The sequence below is a fragment of the Pipistrellus hanaki genome, assembly GCF_964339955.1.
Source record: "Pipistrellus hanaki genome assembly, chromosome: 1".
Lineage (NCBI taxonomy): Eukaryota > Metazoa > Chordata > Mammalia > Chiroptera > Vespertilionidae > Pipistrellus > Pipistrellus hanaki.
The window spans coordinates 5766002-5785256 of record NC_140503.1 but is presented as its reverse complement, the minus strand read 5'-3'; the positions used below and the strand labels follow the sequence as shown (position 1 = coordinate 5785256).

At 47.5% G+C, this 19255-nt stretch overlaps 1 protein-coding gene across 2 annotated transcripts in view; it reads right to left on the bottom strand.

Moving 5' to 3' along the window:
- EML1 (EMAP like 1) overlaps positions 1-19255 on the bottom strand; it is a 137316-nt gene that overhangs the window by 41290 nt on the left and 76771 nt on the right. For both annotated transcript variants that reach the window (XM_084887449.1, XM_084887450.1), the window contains exon 3: positions 10791-10926. In XM_084887449.1, the coding sequence (XP_084743575.1) occupies positions 10791-10926 (136 nt within the window). The remainder of the gene's footprint in view (positions 1-10790; positions 10927-19255) is intronic.

Below are 19255 nucleotides of genomic sequence, written 5' to 3'. Positions count from 1 at the left end.
GGTGGGAAGGCACACGTGGGACCGACAGGAACAGATGCCACCAGCCGTGATGGGAAAGGCCCCCATGTCAACGCGGGTGCTTAGAGGTGGTGCCCACGGAAGCACGAACTTCCTTCTGGAAAACTGAGGACTGAGTGGAGGCGGGGTAGTTAGGTGTGAGTAGAAAATTCCTGACAAGTAAGAAAAGGGAAACGGAGATACTAGGAGACGGTTAGACAGATGGGGCCAACCTGCTGGAGCAATCACAGCAGCTGGTAACCCCCCCAGATCCTATCTCCCAGCCCGGGCATGGGAGCAAAGGGCTCCGCCTCTTTTCTCACCCAAAGCGAGGAGCTAAGTCGCCTGGCTGGGGCACAGACACCAGAGACCCAGTAGTGCCCTTTGTGCCAGCCAAACCCAAGGACGGGTTAAGGCAGGGGATTACATAACAACAAACCCAACTAAAACCAAGCAAATCCAGAACGGAGGGAAAGCGGACCAGAATGCCGCCCGGTACCTCTGCGCCGGTCACTTGTACAGCAAAGAGCACGCCTGGGAAGCTGAGAACATTCTGCCGAGACCCTCCCAGGGACCTCCCCTGGGTCCCCGCCTTCGGAAAGCAGGTAAGAGCCCTCCAAGTATAGGACTCCGCGCAGGCTCTCTCTGGAGTATCCCCCCCTCCCCACTTCTCTCTCCTAAATTGCAAGGGTCCCACAAGATTGGCAGCCAGGGGAGCAGCGGGCAGTGACGGCTCGTCCCCAGCGAATGCCCTGAACCTGTCCTGGCCCCCTTTTCTCTGCCTCTCCAGTGACTCTCCCACCTTTCCAGAGCCAGAGCAGCCGCTTGTCTCTTTCCCACGGCTGCCTCTCCCCAAGGCCCTCCTGTGCCCGGTTGTTCCCAGTTTAATAAACGTCCTCTCAGAATCACTGGCTCGTGTGAAACCTCTCCTGTATTAAGCCAAGCAGCCACATGCTGTGGCCACGGCAGCCCACGTGGGGCCGGGCCCCTCTCTGGTGACCGAGTGGTTGGAAACCGGGGGAATGTGTGGGGAAGACACCTGAAGACTGAATTCCTGGAAGAGACAAAGGGCTTTAAAGGACTGAAATGACACGGGGAAGAGCCTGCACACAGGTAACCCACAGGCACCTTATAAGGTTCTCCCTCCTCCCAACTGGTGGGCGGAGTTATGACATGACTGGCATCTGTCACAGAGACATCCCCAAGACATTGTACCACCAATCAGCGCGTGCCCTGGAGCCCACTCCTTCCTGTTCCACCCTGGGTCCAACCCTCTCCTGTTCCTCCCCTTAAATGACCTCCAGTCCAGCCACGTGTTGCTTTTCTCTCCATCGCCATCTATGGATGCAGCCCAGCTGGGTCCTTTCTCCCCTCCCCACTCCTTCAATTCTGATTTTTCTACCTCCGTGATGAGTCCCGCTCATTACTGGGGAATAAACTTTACTTCAAAATGTTTTGGTGGTCAGTAGCTGAAACCGGTTTGGCTCTGTGGATAGAGCATCGGCCTGTGGACTGAAAGGTTCCGGGTTTGATTCCGGTCAAGGGCACGTACCTTGGTTGCGGGCACATCCCCAGTAGGGGGTGTGCAAGAGGCAGCTGGTTGATGTTTCTCTCTCATCGACGTTTCTAACTCTCTATCCCTCTCAATTCCTGTGTAAAATCAATAAAATATATTTAAAAAAAATGTTTTGGTGGTCAGTTTCCTGTGCCTCAAACCTCACACACGTCCCAGATCAGGAAACGCACAGGCGGGGGTGGAGAATGGGGGTGGGGGAGTGGGGGTGGAAGGGTAGGGGGGTGCCCAGGGACAGGCAGGGGCGCGCGCTGACTGCTCTGCTCTGGGCCATGCGACTGTTTTCCCTTCAGAGTTTTAAAATCACCACCACCGGCCATGCATTTCTTGAGATCTTACCTCATTTATCACTCTTGTATACTTTTTGGCACTGAAGCTTGAAATATTTATTACAGGAAAGGGTGTAATAGTGACCAGTACACGGGAGCCCCATGCTGTGCCCCTGTCACAGGGAGAGACACAGCATTTGCTTAGCACCTGCTCTGGGAGAGCAAGGACCTGCTCTGGGAGAGCGAGGACCTGCTCTGGGAGAGCGAGGGGCGGAGAGGGAGGCTCGGGGGTGGGCCAGGACGGGGGCTGCGGGAAGAACTGGACTTGGGGGAGTCAGGTCTGGCGCCTGGGGAGGTGCGTGTGGGGGTGGGAGGGCATCATGATGCCAGCCTGTGACCACGTGGTGCCCAGGGCGGGCACTGAGCCCCAGCCCTGGGGGAAACCACGGAAGGCGAAAGTGCTGAGAAACTGCCCAGGAGCCGAGGCGCAGACACCCCCGAGGGACACCCCGAGGGACGGGGAAGGCGGGAGCGAGGAGAGTGAGGCGCAGACGGAGAAAATGCGGCAGGACTGGTTAGGGGCTGGCGCTGTGGGAGGGCGACCAAGGCTCCAGGGGAGGGTGGGGGACTGAGCGGCACTGTCCTCGCTCCTCCTGGCTCCCCTCCTTGGCTCCGCTCTGTCCATCCTCCCTGCGGGCACCGTGCAGTCCTCCTCCCTTCGCGACATCCTTCCGTGAGGAACCTCAGCATGTTTCTAAAAATCGCACCGTGTACCAGGGTTTGAGAACCCACTCGCTCTCTGCGTGAGCAAACAGAGCTAAAACGAGCCCAGCACGGGTCTGAGTGCTCCCCGTGGGCCCTGCTGGGGGCGGGTCTGAGTGCTCCCTGCATCGCCCTGCAGGGGGCGGGCCTGAGTGCTCCCGTGGGCCCTGCTGGGGCGGAGGAAGCTCTGAGGGCGCAGCCGGCACCTCCCGCAGAGCATGGGGGCGGGCGGCCGCAGGCCCACGGGAATTTTTAGAACGCGCAATTTGGGGACAAGGAAATTACAGATCTGAGGGAGAGCATGACATTTCTGAGACGTGGGGATTGACATCTTAAAATTACAGAAGCCTTTGTGCTTCAAGTTGAAGACCTTTCAATGAGGAAAAGCACAAGCTGATGTGACGTCAGGGGTCCTTCCGTGCCAATCATCCCGTGGGAGGCCTTAGGCCCCGGGAGGCAGGGAGGCAGCCTCCGCGGGGCCTGTGGGAGTTCACGGCAAGTTCACGGCAATTTATAGGGGGAGGGCGGGGAGAAATGGTGATGGAAGGAGACCTGACTTGAGACACAGTATGATATACAGACGACGTATTATAGGATCGCACACCTGAAGCCTATGGAGCCGTGCTAGCCAAAGCCACCTCAATAAATTCAACACAAAGCAAAGGACCGGCAGCACCGTGGGCGGCCGGGCAGGGTGGCGGCAGAGCCCCCTGCTCGCTGGCTGTCGCTGCTGTACGGACCGCGTCTCTCAGCGGCGAGGGGACAGGCTGGCTCCCTGCAAGCCCGGATGGCAGGACTGATGAGCCGGGGGCCTTGACCTTGACCTTGACCTCACTCAAAAGAGTAAAATAAAAAATTCAACCTCTCCATGGGATGAAATGCCCTGGAAAATGCCTGGAGAACAGATGCTCATTGGGCAAATCTGAGCTTCAAATCCCTGCCCTCCGCCCCTGTCACAGATGGCTGTTCTGATTTGCAAAGTGGAGAGAGTGGCTACGGCCCCTAAGGTCCCTCCCAGTTCAAATGGTCCCTGAGGAGCCTTGGAACAAAGACGGTGCTGGGGAGAAATAAATAAATAAAGGCTTGCATAAAAACACCCTCAAAGAGCTGAAACCCCAATTTTCTGGTAATTGGGAGCGTTAACGGAAATATTAATGATGGAAACCAGAGCGGCAGCAACAGGTGACACACACTGAGTGGCCAGATGATGATGATCTCTGAACGCATAACAATCTGGCCACTGAGTGTATCTGTATCTCCAATGGGAACCAGAAGTATTCTGGGCTTTTGCTGGGGATCAATCACCTATTCGCCCTGAGCCTTCTATTAGCCAGTGCAAAGGGCAACAATGATCAGGTGCACGATTTGTAGTATCTTTGATATAAAATAAATGAGGTACTCAAGAGAAGTACCCTGAGTAGCCAGATTATGATGCGTTCAGAGATCATCATAATCTGTGTATATTAAGGACCCTGCCTTTTACCTGTCACCTAATTCAAACCTCACAAAGCCCCTGCAGAAGCATCACCACCCCATTTCACAGGTGAGGGGACGGATTCGGGCACAGAGCCTTCACCCCCTGCTCTCTCCCGAGAGAGCACAGGGGCTGAGGACCTGCTGAGCTACATCATCTGAGGCCTGATGAATGGGAGGCACTGGCAAAGGTCTCTCAGCTAACATCCAACAGGGAGCTGAGCCTGGCCGGTGTGCTCAGTGGTTGAGTGTTGGCCTACAAACCAGGAGGTCAAGGTTCAATTCCCAGTCAGGGCACATGCTGGGTTACGGGCTCGATCCCCAGCAGGGGGTATGAAGGAGGCAGCCATTCAATGATTCTCTCTTATCATTGATGTTTCTATCACTCTCTGAAATCTATCCATCCATCCATCCATCCATGCATCCATCCATCCATCCATCTATCCACATTTAAAAAGGGAGCTGAGGTTACTGGGAGGCAGCCAGGGTTACCAAGTACAGCTGAGTGGCCCTCCCCTGGGTGGTACCTACTCAGTTTGCCTGCACCGAGGAGACTCACAGACCTGTTTAATCTACGCACAGGGGCGCAAAAACAAAGCGGAATAAACGTGAGTGCCATCATCAGGGCTGGAGAGAGAGCTCGGGGAGCTTCCATAAATCACAGAACTCACACCACACGCTGGAATGGAAAAACACGCAGTCTGCATATACAGACGTGGCTATAATCCACCACAATCTTTCTGAGTACTTGAACTTCCCACATATGCATGAAAATGGCAGCTTTTATGTTTTTAACCTACCACTGTTGTGTGCATGGGCGAAACAAGACATTTCCTTGCGAGAGCCAAGAGCTCTTAGGAATGCAAGGATTTACGCGGACCCAGAGCGAAGGACAGAAAATAAAGCTGGAAGACAGGACATTGGCAGGAACCGGGGTGGCCAGAGGGAGTGATCCTGTGTCCTCACTAGGAGGCGCCTGTGTGAGCAGCCGGCGGGGACCCTCAGAGGGGCTGTGCTCCCTCCGGACAGAGCGGGAAGAAGGCCCTTTATTCCCAGAGGCGCAGGGGTGCTGGCCTGAGGCACCGGCTCTTTTCAGTGCCTACGGCACGGAAAGGCTTTCTGGTGCGGAGATACGCAGGTGCCACCCTTTCTTCCTTTTCCAACATAAACACCGAAGTTCTGAAAAGATAACAGCTCTCCGGACGTCACACTTCTATGTGCCTTCAATGGTTTTTGCCAACCTAATGAAATTTCCGCCAGGGAAGTTGGTGACCAGAAAAAAAGTGGCAATCTTTTTTTTTAAGATCAGATAACCCTAAACATAACAAGCTATCATTATGTCTTTATGTGTGTGTGACTCGGAACTGGGAACTGGTTTTACAAACTTTTGCAAAATGACCCACATTTTTCCCAGCAGAAAAACCAGAATCTAACAGGTAGCTATCATGCAAGCCCAGAGATTCTCTGTCCATGTCATGGCGGCCTCAGCACTAACCCTGGATTAACAGGATCATCCACTCAGCAAACCTTTACCAGGCACCGGCCTTATCCTGGCGCCGGGCTGAGCACCGGGGAGTCTGCGTGGGGCCATAGCATGGCTTTTGTCCTATAAAGTCTGAGCAATGCCCTCACCGGTTTGGCTTAGTGGACAGAGCGTCGGCCTACAGACAGAAGGGTCCTGGGTTCTATTCCGAACAAGGGCACATGCTTGGGTTGTGGGCTTGAATCAATAAAAAACACATTTTTAAAAATGCCAAACAAAAGAAGAAGAAGAAAAAAAAAAAAGCCTGAGCTAAAGCTGACTGTCTGAGGTCACTCCTCCCATGATTAAGAACAGCTCTATTGCCGAAGCTGGTGTGGCTCAGTGGTAGAGCGTCGGTCTGTGGACTGAAAGGTCCCAGGTTCGATTCCGGTCAAGGGCATGTACATTGGTTGCGGGCACATCCCGGGTAGGGGGTGTGCAGGAGGCAGCTGGTCAATGTTTCTCTCTCATCGATGTTTCTAACTCTCTATTGCTCTCTCTTCCTCTCTGTAAAAATGCAATAAAATATATTTTTTTAAAAAAGAATAAGGACAGCTCTATCTCTCACTGTCAAGACATAACTTTGTGGCGAAAATCAAGTGGTTTCCTAAGAAGCCTGGTGGTCTTGCCCTAGCCGGTTTAGCTCTGTGGATAGAGCATCGGCCTGTGGATTGGAAGACCCTGGGTTTGATTCAGGACAAGGGCACGTGCCTCGGTCGCAGGCTCAATCCCTGACCCAGGTTGGGTTGCATGCGGGAGGCAACCAATCGATGATGTCTCACATCGATGTTTCTCTCTCTGTCTCTCGCTCTCCCTCCCACTGTCTCTAAAAAAAAAAAAAAAAAATCAATGCAAAAATATCCTCTGGTGAGGATTAACGACGACAACTACAGCAAAAAGAAGGCTGGTGTTCTCGGAGACTCGACGGATCAAAGGAAGCGTGTGGGGGTTTTCTGCCACAGGTAGCCACCTGCCTGAGCCAGAGAGGGGACAGGCTCACTGCTGATAAAGGGCAGGAGCCCCGTGGCCTTCCTCTGCTGACAGGAGACTATTGCCATCTCTATTCTGCTGCCGAGAACAGGCTCAGAGCACGAATTTAACGCCCACATGTCAATGCACCTCAAGGATAAGAATATTAGAAGTGAACATTTAAAAACAAACAGCAGATTTTGTTTTTCTATTCTGTAAGTGCACGGCTTTGGCATCTATAAAAGGTGCATTTCTAACAAGTGCGACCACCTTTCCTGAGGACCGTCAGCTGCCCGTGACTGTCCTGCCTTCCACCCCGAGCGGAGTGATTTTAAAATAATGCTCTGTGTCTGCACCAGCTTTGTTCTCTCCGTCTGTGCCCTCACAGCGCCGCCCCACCGTCAAACCCCGCTCAGGAGTGGGAGGAACGAGGGATGTCTGCGTTGAGCCTGTGGAAGTGTTACTCCATTGTCAGCTCCAGCGCTCCCACCGAGCAAGGTGTGACCCACAACATCTTCCCGGGTCTCCTGCCTTTTTCCCTTTGACGAATGGAAACAAAGCTTTTTCCCAAGGAGGCCAGATCCAGCCCTCCGTCCAAGTCTTAATTGACAACACAAAGCACAACCACTGGGTCTGGACCGTTTCCAGGGGATTTTGTTCTTTAGCGCTGGGCTGAGCCCCCAGGAAAGAAAATAAACAGACCCATCGGCGCACCACAGATGCTCCAGCTTGGTTCATTTGGAACTCCGATGACAGGAACATTTCTACATGCTTGTAAACATATTTGAAGTGCTTGGAAGTTGTTTTAAATCCTAATATTTACAATGCCCGTCTTTTTTTCTCCCTCCCCCCCCCGCTTTGTTTCCAAAATTCTCTCCTAATGAGAGACTGTAAGAACTTTACAAACATGGAGTAACCATCAGACGCTACTGTTTGGGTTTCCAACTCCCAAACGATGGGAACGCACACCCACAGAAGCCGGAAAAGCCAGAGAAAAAACATATCCCTACACTCGACACAGAAACCAAGCATCTTGGACACTCAAACTTAGAAAACTATTCATTTCTAATTGGCAGCTAATTACTTATACTTTTATTTTTAAGCTCTGAAAAGAATTTCTTTTAAGTTCCAAGTATATAAAAGAGGCATAAATTATAAAATTATATTTTCTTCAAGAAAAAAGGGAATCTCATTTTCCCCCCTGCCCACTAACTATTTGCTCTTTAAAAGAGTCAATCTAAAGATTAAACAACTCACTCTTCAACAACCAATGAGTCAAAGAAGACATCAGTATAGAATTTAGAAAATATCTGCAGACAAACAGAAATAAAAAACAAAACATACTAAAACTTACGGGATGCGAAAAAAGCAGTATTAAGAGGGAAATTTATAGCCATAACCACTTACACTAAAAAGAAAAAGGATCTCAAATCAACAACCTAATTTTAAACCACAAGCAATTAGAAATAGAAAAACACAAAAGTTAGCAAAAGTAAGGAGATAATAAGGAGTACAGCAGAGATAAATAAAATAGAGAATAGAAAAACAAAAAACAAAATCAGTGAAATCAAGAATTTTTTTTAAAAAGTTCAACAAACTTACAAATCCTTAGCTTGATTAAGGAAAAGAGAGAAGACACAACTAAAGTGAGAAAAAAAAGTTATCACAGAAAGAAAAAGGACTATAAGAGACTACTGTGAACAAATATATGCCAACAAACTGCTAGCCTAGAGGAAATGGACAAATTCTTCAATACATGCAAGCTACTGAGACGGAATCATAAACAAATAAAAATTCTGAACACATCTATGACTGGGAGGACATGGAAGCAGTAATCAAAACTCTGACAACAAAGTAAAGCCCAGGGCCAGATGGCCTCACTAGAGGATTCTACCAAATATTTAAGGAGGAATTAATACCAATCCTCTCCAAATCGTCCAAGAACTGAAGGGGGCGGGGAGGAGGGGCATGTCCAATTTCATTCTCTGAGGGCAGCGTTATTCTGATACCAAAACCAGACAAAGACACAAGAAATATTACACAGACTGATATTCCTGAGGAACATGGATGCAAAAATCCTCAACAAATTAAGACCAAACTGAATTGAACAGTACTTAAAATAATTATATATATTATACCATGACCAAGCGGGACTCACATTTGGAAAGCAAGGATTGGCCTATGAAAAGCAATCATTGTAATACACAGCATTAACAGAATGAAGGACAAATAACAAATGTTTGTCTTGATTGATACAGAAAAAGTACTTGGCAAAATTCAACATCCTTTTATATGAAAAATACTCGATAAGCTAGCATAGAAGGAAAATACCATAACATAGTGAGAGCGATCTGCGAGAAGCCCACCGCTCACGTCATATTCAGTGCTGAAAGACAGAGTTTTCCTTCTGAGGACAGGAACAAAGCAAGGAGACCCACTGTCCCCACCACTACTCCGCACAGCCCTGGAGGTCCAACCAGTGCAATTAGACAAGAAAAACGAATTAAAGGGATCTAAATTAAAAAGGATGACATAAAATTACCTGTTTGCAGAGAACATACCCTTACATGTAAAAAACACGAAAGATTCCACACACACAAAAATTTAAAACGAATAAACAATTTCAGCGAAGTTACAGATAGAAAAATCAATACACAAAAATCAGTTGCATGTCTATACACTAACAACAGCTAATCCAAAAAGGAAATTAAGAAAACAATATTTGTTATAGCATCAAAAAGAATAAAATACTTCATAAAAATTTAACCAAGGAGGTAAAAGACTTGTACGAAAAAAAATTAACCAAGGAGGAGGTAGAAGAGGGTAAAGAGGGAATAAATGGTGATGGAAGGAGACTTGACTTGGGGTGGTGAACACACAACTCACTATACAGATGGTGTATTATAGCATCGTATACCTGAAACCTATATAATTTTATTAACCAGTATCACCCCAATAAATTCAATAAAAAATAAAGAAAATAACAAAACCTTGCTAAAAAAATTGAAAGATGATAAATGGAAGCATATCCCATATTCGTGGATTAGAATTCTTACTACTGTTAAGATGTCTATCCCACCCAAAGTAATCTACAGAGTCAGTATAATCCCTATCGAAATCTCAATGGCATGTTTTTTGGTAAAAACAGGAAAAAAATTGTAAAATTCATAAGAAATCTCAGGGGACCTCAAACAGCCAAAATAAACTTGAAAAGGAATGAAGTTAGAGGCCTTACACTTCCTGAATTCAAAATATACTACAAAATAACAGTAATCAAATTGCTGTGGTATCTTTATTGGCATAAAGACAGATAATACAGACCAATGGAATAGAACAGAGAGCTCAGAAATAAACCATTGTGCATACGGCCAAATGACTTTTGGCAAAGATGGCAGGACTACACAATGGGGAAAGGATAGTCTTTTCAACAAATGGTACATGGAAAATTGGATATCTACATGCAAAAGAATGAGGGTGGACTGTAACAATAAGGTTGTGGTAACCTGAATTTTGCCATGTGCCAAGTGTAGACCTGGGAACAGCATTTACTTTTTACCTGGGTTATTCCCCATTTTTCCCCCCAAAAAGAGAATTGTAAGAAAAAATACAAGACAGGACTGTGGTTTTAGCTAATGGGTTTTTCAAAGGTACTATGATTAAATTTTACAGGGATGTGAAATACAGCACAGGGAACAGAGTCAGTAACATGGTAATGATTATGTATGGAACCAGCTGGCTATAGGGCTTATCAGGGGAATGTTTCATAAACTGTATAAATGCCTAACTGCTAGGCAGGTAGCAAAAAAAGTGATGAAATTTTAAAAAGCAGAATAATAAATCTATATGATTTCTGTTATGGCAACACACCAAATATTATACTTCCACAAGCTTTAATCAGAGGAGAAATTGTAAAGTGTCATATAAAAACAGGAATATTTTTTAAAAGATAGCCTTTAAAAAAATTTTTTTTTATAGATTTCAGAGAGGAAGGGAGAGGGAAAGAGAGATAGAAAAGTCAATGATGAGAAAGAATCACTGATTAGCTGCCTACTGCACGCTCCCTACTGGAGCTTAAGCCCGCCCTTCACTGGAATAGAACCTGGGACTTTACAGTCCGAAGGCCCACGCTCTATCCGCTGAGCCAAACCAGCTAGGGCAGGAATACATATTTAAGCACCTGAGATGGATCTGCTTTCAGACGTCCTGTAAGTCACTCTGTGCCTACCTTTTGGTTATTGCCGGCATAGCAGTTTCTTTCCTGGTCCCGGAGGGGGACGGCAGAGAGCCACTAGGTTTCTTTGGTAACACGGTGCCGTTGTTGACGGTGGTTCTTAGAGGCAAGGTCTGCACCAGGGGTCTCGCTGTAAGACAAGCAGAGAAGGAAATCAGAACAGGCCCCATGTCAAGGTAACTCCTTAAGAAAGGAACCGATGTTTACCAATGAGAGCAAAAATTAACCAAGGCAACTCACTGGGGATTTTTATTTTTAACAAGTGGTGCTGAAACACAGCACCCAGACACCAACCCACACCTTATTCAGAAACGCACTCAAAACGAACCGCAGAGCTAAGTGTAAAAGGCCAAGCTATACAACTTCTAGATGAAAACATGGGAGAAATGCGACCTGGGTCTGGAGATGACTTTTTTTTTTTTAGATACAACACCAAATGGGCAATCCAGAAAGAAAAAATCAGTAGCTGGGACTTCATTAACATTATAAAAATTTTCGCTCGGTGAAAGACATTGTGAAGAGGATAAAGAGAGAAGTCACATCCTCGGAGAAAATATTGGCAAACCGCATAGCTGATAAAGGATTTGTACACAGAATATTAAAAACACACACACACACACACACACACACAAAAACCCCCAACACATCTAAAAACAACAGTAAGCAAACAAACAGCCCATTAAAAAAAAAAAAAAAAGGCGAAAGATCTGAACAGACCCCTCACCAAAGAAGATGCACAGATGGCAAATAAGCATATGAAAAGATGCTTAGCATCTTTTGTCAGCAGGGAAATGCAAATTAAAACAATAATGAGATATCTCTAAACACCTATTAGGATGGCCAAACTCCAAAAAACAGACAAAACACCAACTGCTGGCCAGGCACGGAGCCGCAGGAACTCGGCCTTGCTGGTGGGATGCAGAAGTGCAGGCACCGCGGGAGACAGTCTGGCTGCTGCTGTATATAGCTTCACCAGACAATCCAGCGATTGAGTGACACGAGGTATTTACCCAATGATCGGAAAACTTATGTCTATATGAACCTGCATTTAATATTTATAGCAGCTTTATTCATAACTGTCAACAACCAGGAACAGCCAAGATATCCTCCCGCTGGTGAGTGGATAAACAAACTCTGGTATGTCCATACAATGGCATATGACTCGGCAAAAAGGGCAATGAGCCCGTCCATAGGCAACACGGATGAGCCCTATTTTTTTAAAAAAATATATTTTATTGATTTTTTTAACAGAGAGGAAGGGAGAGGGATAGAGAGCTAGAAACGTCGATGAGAGAGAAACATCGACCAGCTGCCTCTTGCACACCCCCTACCGGGGACGTGCCCGCAACCAAGGTACATGCCCTTTACCGGAATCGAACCTGGGACCTTTCAGTCCGCAGACCGACGCTCTACCACTGAGCCAAACTGGTTTCAGCCGGATGAGCCCTATTTCTATGTCGCTAAGTGAAAGGAGCCGGTCTGAAAGGCTACAGACTGTAGTCTCACATGACGTTCTATAAAAGGCAAACCTACAGGGACAAAGACCAGCTCGGAGGCTGCCAGAGTTTATCGGTGGTGGTGGTGGGGGGAGGAGTTGGCCAGGCAAAGCATCAGAGACTTTCTAGGGTGGTCAAACTATTCTGAAGACTACTGTGGCGGTGAAAGGCGACACTATGCGTTTGTCAAAGCCTAGCGTGACTGTGAATGAATGCAAATAAAGTCACTTAGGAGATGGGGAACTTCAGGACGGGGTGCAAATTGGGACAAAAGAATCTAACTTACTACAAAGACATGTTCCAGCCTCCGAGATTAGAGTGCAGAGGAAAGGTGCTGACCAGCGATTCTGGAAGTGAGTGGAGGCTGTGAGATTACAGAAGTAACTGCCTGGAGCCCTGGGTTCTACTTAGTCAAGTTGCTCTCCATGGGGGCACAACTCTGAAACCACTGTACATAAACACTGGATGGAACAAGTGAGCAAATGCATGGAAGATGGCTGGAGGCAGGCTTCTCGCAGTCTGAGAGGGTGGTAAAGACCAGCAGGGGCAGGCTGGAAGGAGCAGGTGGTGATGGGGCAGACAGACAGGAGGCGTGGGATGAAGCCACGTCTAGCTGGATAGAGCTACAGATACAAAATCGTAGACACGCGTGTGTACACAGGCTGGTATAAACACATGGATTTCCCAGCTCTGTCTGCTGAGAGCCGAAAGCAGGGACACCCAGAGCCTAAACCTCGGTTTCTAATATCATTCTACAATGAAAGACAGACAAAGGGAGGCAGGAGCCAACGGACAGCTCCCGACGGCCAGAGCTGGGACAATGTGAGCAACGCAATGAAGCTGCATTGGACTGTGGCCCCAGGTTTAACATAAACGCCTGAGTCCACAGGCGTGCCCGTAAGTGACTGAGGAAATGGCTGAAGGGGAGGAGAGGTAAATGCCCCTCGAAGTCAGTCCCCTGGGTCTCAGGCTGCAAAGAAAAGGTGTGATGTTGCCACCTCTGAGACTCCCACGTTTTGTCCCTTCGGGTCCAGGGTGCCTAGCACACCCCGATGGGCAGTGACCGCAGGGAGGACCCCGGGCCCTGTCTCCTAACCCATCAAGTCGGGGCTTCAATCTGGAAGTGCTCCACGGGCATCTCCTCCCACTCGGAGGTCTATGGTGCGAACTCACATGAGAACGGGCTCTGAAAAGCAACACACTGGTGGGTTCTCTGACTCGCCAACCCACAGGAAGTGAACGGAGAAGAGTCCGAGGCGGAAGTGGACAGGCCCAGGGGACGGGGAGGTGAGGAGAACGGGGAGCTGGTTTGGCACCGGGCCGGCAGGGACTGGGCATGCAGAAGGTCCCCTCACACTGCCCGGAGTCAAATCCCTGCAGCCGACTCCACGGGTGAGGGCGGCCACCTCTGGCTCTGAGGTGCTCCGGATGTCAGGTCTAAATCATGCACAAGCAGGCCTGAAGGGAACATGCTTCTCACCTTTCTAAGTGGTAGACTGGAGGAACCAGACTTCAAAAAGCACTGTCCATGAGAATACATGTTCAAAACGATGTTGATACAAATATGGACATTCGAGCATAGCTGGTCAAATCTATCAATGCCTATTATGACATTGATATCAAGTTATGATCTAAGATCAAGAAACCCTTTGAGTTTATACTAACAACTCAATATTCAGCATTTGAGAAGTAAAACTTTCCACTAGGCCTAAAAACAAATTTAATTATGCAAAGCATGACTATGAATGTGATTACATGTGATATCCAGTTTAGCATATCTGACCAGTATGGACCTAGAATTCCCAATTATCTTTTTAAAAATTTAAAATATGTCTATATTTGGAATTGGAGAAGGCTCCCTGCTTTTGCTAAATTGTAAGACAAAGTAAATAACTGATTAAGTGCTGTCACCAATACCCAGGGAAATTGCAGATTCTTCTACCTTTGATTCAGTAACCCCACTTCCAGGAATCCACCCTAAAGTGGATGTCCTGGGATAACACAACATGCCATATGTACAATTATTTTTATATTATTTGTAAAACAAAGAACCACCCATAGGGACTATACATTCTTTAGTGATGTATAGAAAAGGCTTAGTAGGTATAGTCACTTTTTCAGAGACTAAGAAAGATTGTTTTTAAACTTTGTTTTATGAAAATATACACGTGTAAAAGTTTTATGAAAATATACACGTGTAAAAGTAGAAAGAAAAATACCTCTTATTTTCATAAAACAAAGTTTAAAAACAATCTTTCTTAGTCTCTGAAAAAGTGACTATACCTACTAAGCCTTTTCTATACATCACCTATGGCTCATCCCCCAGTAGAATACTATGCAATGGTGTAAACGGAAAGAGGAAGGCCTCTATACACAGCAGTGAAAAGAGCAAGGTACAGAATAGTGCGTAACTATACCTACCTACTGTGCCAGAACTCTGCAGATTTAAAATGCTAACTCTTATTATATCATTTGAAAAAAGATTTTGAAATGACCAGATGCACATGAATCAAGTTTTAATATACGTGAGGCTATCTATGGAACCATGATTATTTATGTGACTCCCCAGGCAGAGGGCTAGTGGTGCAAGAATCCTGTAACACTGAAAATTCAATGTAATGGAAATTACACAACAAGGGATGAAATGTGGATGCATGCTTGGACATGCATGAACTCTCAATGCTGACTGAGAGAAGACAGAGGTAAAAGGCCTCATACTGATGAAGTGTCCAGAATACTGAAATCCATTCAGACAGTAAATTCACGTTGGCAGTGAGGGTAGAGGGAGGGAGAAGGGGAAATGAATGCTAATGGGTGTGGGGTATTTTTTGGGTGGTAAAATGTTCTACAATTAGATAGTGAGGATGGCTATACAATTTTGTGAAACTAAAACCAATGAATTGTACACTTTAAAAGGGTGAATTTTATGTTATGTGAATTATATTTCAACTAGAGGCCTGGTACATAAAATTCATGCATGGGTGGAGGGTGTCCCTCAGCCCAGCCTGTACCCTCTCCAATCCGGGACCTCTTGGGGGATGTCTGTCTGCCTCTCGAAATCCAGGACTGCTGGTTTTTAACCACTCACCTGCCTGCCTGATTGCTCCTAACCTCTCTGCCTGCCTGCCTGATTGTCCCTACCTGTGCTCGAATTTCGTGCACCGGGCCCCTAGTAATAAATAAAACAAAATTGATACATGTTGATATATAATGAAGCAACTAAAAAATAAGAGGTATTTTTCTTTCTACTTTTACACGTGTATATTTTCATAAAACAAAGTTTAAAAACAATCTTTCTTAGTCTCTGAAAAAGTGACTATACCTACTAAGCCTTTTCTATACATCACTAAAGAATTCCCACCTAAACTGGGGAGGGAGCTAGTGAGAAACGGAAGGAACTGTGGTGTGCGCTGCGCAACAGGAAGCAGAAGCGATTTTCTCTGATAACTGACGGGTGAGGCCAGGGAAAAGGAGAGAGCGCAGTCGACGAGAGAGAGAGAGAGAGAGAGAGAGGGGGGAAAATTGCACTGTAACTGTGGTTAACCAGGATAAAGAACTAAGTTAGTTATTCATCAGTGTAACTCCCTGCAAATTTGCTGGTTGTATGTATCTAATAAGATTTGTGAAGGGACCACGACACTGTATTTCACACAATTATGTGCAGAATATGACCTGCTGTACTTGGGATGCTTTGCAACTCAAATCAGTTCTTGAGAAAAGAACCCTCATTGCTAGTCATATAGTTATTCATTGATTAAATATTTGACTTGATTTGAATAATCTCATTTAAATAATATTGCCAAGAGGTGAGCACAGCAAGATGGCGGAAAGAACCCCCTCGTGTGTCCAGGGGCTTGGGGTCCACACTCAGATCCCCCGCTTCACTAGCCGTGTAGCCTGGGGCAGATTATCCAGTCTCCGGGAGGCTGCTTCCTCCTCTGTGAAATGGCATGTTAACACCTCCCGCAGAGGATTGTGGGAGGTGAGGTGAGCTGGTCTTCCCAAATATCTACTGCAAAGCCCGGCCGGGCCAGCTAGTGAGTGGCAGCCGCGGTGACATTTTAAGCATCAGGAGAAGTGCCGGTAGCAGAGCCTACATTGTTAAAGGTCACTGGCACCGCCACCAGGGTGTTTGGTTAGATTGATTAAGTCTCTGGTCACCATTATTAAGGCTGCTAATAAAAAAGCCTGCGAATGGGACAGGAAAGTTTACAAAAGGCAAGCTGTCCAATCCCAGCAAAGTTATAGTGAGCCACAGGAGCCACTCATTGGGTAATGCCAACGAAACCCACAGCCCAGATGCTGGGGCAACACCTACACTGCAGCCCACATTCCACATGTGAAAGCCCACGCCGCCCTCCTGGCACTGACAGAAGTTAGCCGAGCACGTGTGCATGGATCCGTTATTCACTTAACAAATTCGTGAGCACGGGAGCTGACTCCAGGCCCGGAAGTCAGCTGAAGGCCTGCCGCTGGCCTCTGAGCACTGAAGGTCAGGTTCGGTGAGGACGGAGTCGCTTTTAGACAGAAATGTCTTTTGCTTATGAAGGAATATACACCAAAGAACTTTGAGAAGTCAACTAAAAATAAAAACATAAAAACAAAAACGAAAACTACAAGAAAAAGATCCCATTCCTACCACTGGGGGAAAACCAGTAATAACTGTTGGTATAGTTCTTTCAGATGTTCGCACAGCTTTGGTCTGTGCCGTTGGAATGACCAGTGTATACAGTCTGATATCCTGCTTTGGACTCCTAACTCAAAAACACAATACAGGAGCATTTCCCTGTTGTGACCAATCAGACGTTTTTAAAGATACTCAGCCCCAGGCGCACTAATGAGTGGCAGCTCGTTAGGAGGAGCCAGTTTTCTGGCCATGCCCGGTGCCTGCTTCCCTATTGTTTCCCATCCAATGCCCCCTTGTGCATAAGGTCACAATGAGCCCCTTTATACACTGTACACTTTCTGTATTTACACTCACAACAGCAACAGAGAAAGGGGCAGTTCCTGTCATTCTTCCAGCAGTGAGTGCAGCCCCGCCTCAGCCACGACCCTGAGAAAACCTGAACGTTAGCGTGAGTTTTAAAATACATGCCCTGCCAGCGGGCTGGTTCTCGCTCCTCCGCTCTATGGGAACCCCAGTTAGCAAATCTTCCCGTCTGCCTGTGGGTTCAACCTGGACAAAGCTAACTTTGCAGGCAGACCTTCTCTACAGTAAAGACACAGGCGAGGGCAACCAGTTCCTAATGTTAAAAAAGATGTGAAAGGAAAAGGAAAAAGAGAGAGCACCGCCTGAGGGGCTTGGCTGAGCTTGGCCCAAGAGCCAGTATCGCGGGGTTAGAAGCGTTGGAGCACATGTGTCAAACACAAGGCCCGCGGGCCAAATCCAGCCCGCCAGGCCTTGCAATGTGGCCCGCACCGCGCTGTCATCACTGCACTCCGCTGTCAGTTTATGACATTGTCAGTTTATGACTGTTCAGTAAACCATTCGGCCCGCGATTTAGGCTGGATTTTAGATTTTGGCCCCTTCTCTGATTGAGTTCGACACCCCTACGTTGGAGAATGAGTGCAGGAGGCCATTCTCAGGACGGGAGAATGTTGTAAAAAAAAAAAAAAAAAAAAAAAAAAAGGAGAATAGCCTGAGACACACTGCCTCTGGCCCGCAGGCATGTGTGGGGTGGCCAGTGTCCGGCCTCAGGAAGCCTCACACTTGATCTGAGTGGGTCCTGTCGGAGACCACAGCTCTCACTGTCACGCTGGCTCAGTCCTCCCCGAAGGAAGACCAGTGAGTCCCCGCTCAGACGGCCTGCCTTCCCTCCAGCGAGTGGAGAGGAACGGAACCATCGTTCACGGCCCCGCAGGCCACGCTGAGGCCAGTGAGAGGACGGGCAGTCCGACAGCCGGGGACAGGACAGTGCAGGCCACCGCTCACCCTGCACCTGCTCTGAGCGCTGGATGCTGACTGCGGCCCGGCCACCGTTTCTGCCACTGCGAACCCACAGAGATGTGCACCCAAGTGAAGTCTGGTAGCAATCATTTCAGGTAGAAACTGCAGTTTTCGCTTTAACTTTAACCCTGCTGCTTTGGGTTCTGTACTTATTTGCTTGCTAAAACAACAGAAAAGGTATTTTGATTTTTCTGAACTTATGTCTGCTATCCCAATCGATTGGTACTCCATGGATGGTGGTTTGAATATCCCATTGATTGTGATTTTACTGGTTATCGAAGCACATTCCTCTGTACCTAGGAACCAGGACAGCACAGTTACCCTAAATTGCTCCAGATAATGTGTTCTGGTTGACTCAGGGGTCCCAAGACCCAAAACTATACTTAATCTTTATAGAGAACTAACTTGCTCAATTTCGCTTCTGCAACTGCTTTGTGCAAACCAGGTTCCTCATTCCAAACCCAAAGATGTAATCGATACCTCTGTGATATTCTATATAAGCCAGAATTGGCGAGCATTTCGGGGCTGCGAAATTTAGACTGCTGACTGCCCCCTCGTAAGCCACCGGCCTTTAATAAATGACTCCTTAATTCGGCTTCTTGATCGAGGCGTCCTTTGTGAGATTCGGGGTACACTACAACACAAGCGCAAGACAGAGCCCTCAGCTCTGACTGCTAACCTTGAGGTGGGTGGGGAGAGGGGATCACTGAATATTTAAAAGTCAGAATGCCACTTCTCCAGTCTAGTTCAGGCCTGCATGGGATGGCCAGCCAGTGTAAAGTGAAATGATGCGGCCTTTTAGAAGCCAAAGGAGGTTTATCTAAAATCCATCTTTTCTAAAAGATTCCCCAACCAGATCAGGGCTACGGGGTGCCCGCTTTCCAGGCTGAGGAGCACGTGTGGGCAACGCGGCCCCTGGCAGCAACAGCACCGGCGCTGGTGAAGGGCGCCCGCCCCTGCTCCAGTGTCCAGTGTGGAGGGAACAGCGGGGGAGCAGGGAGAACCAGGCCTCCCTC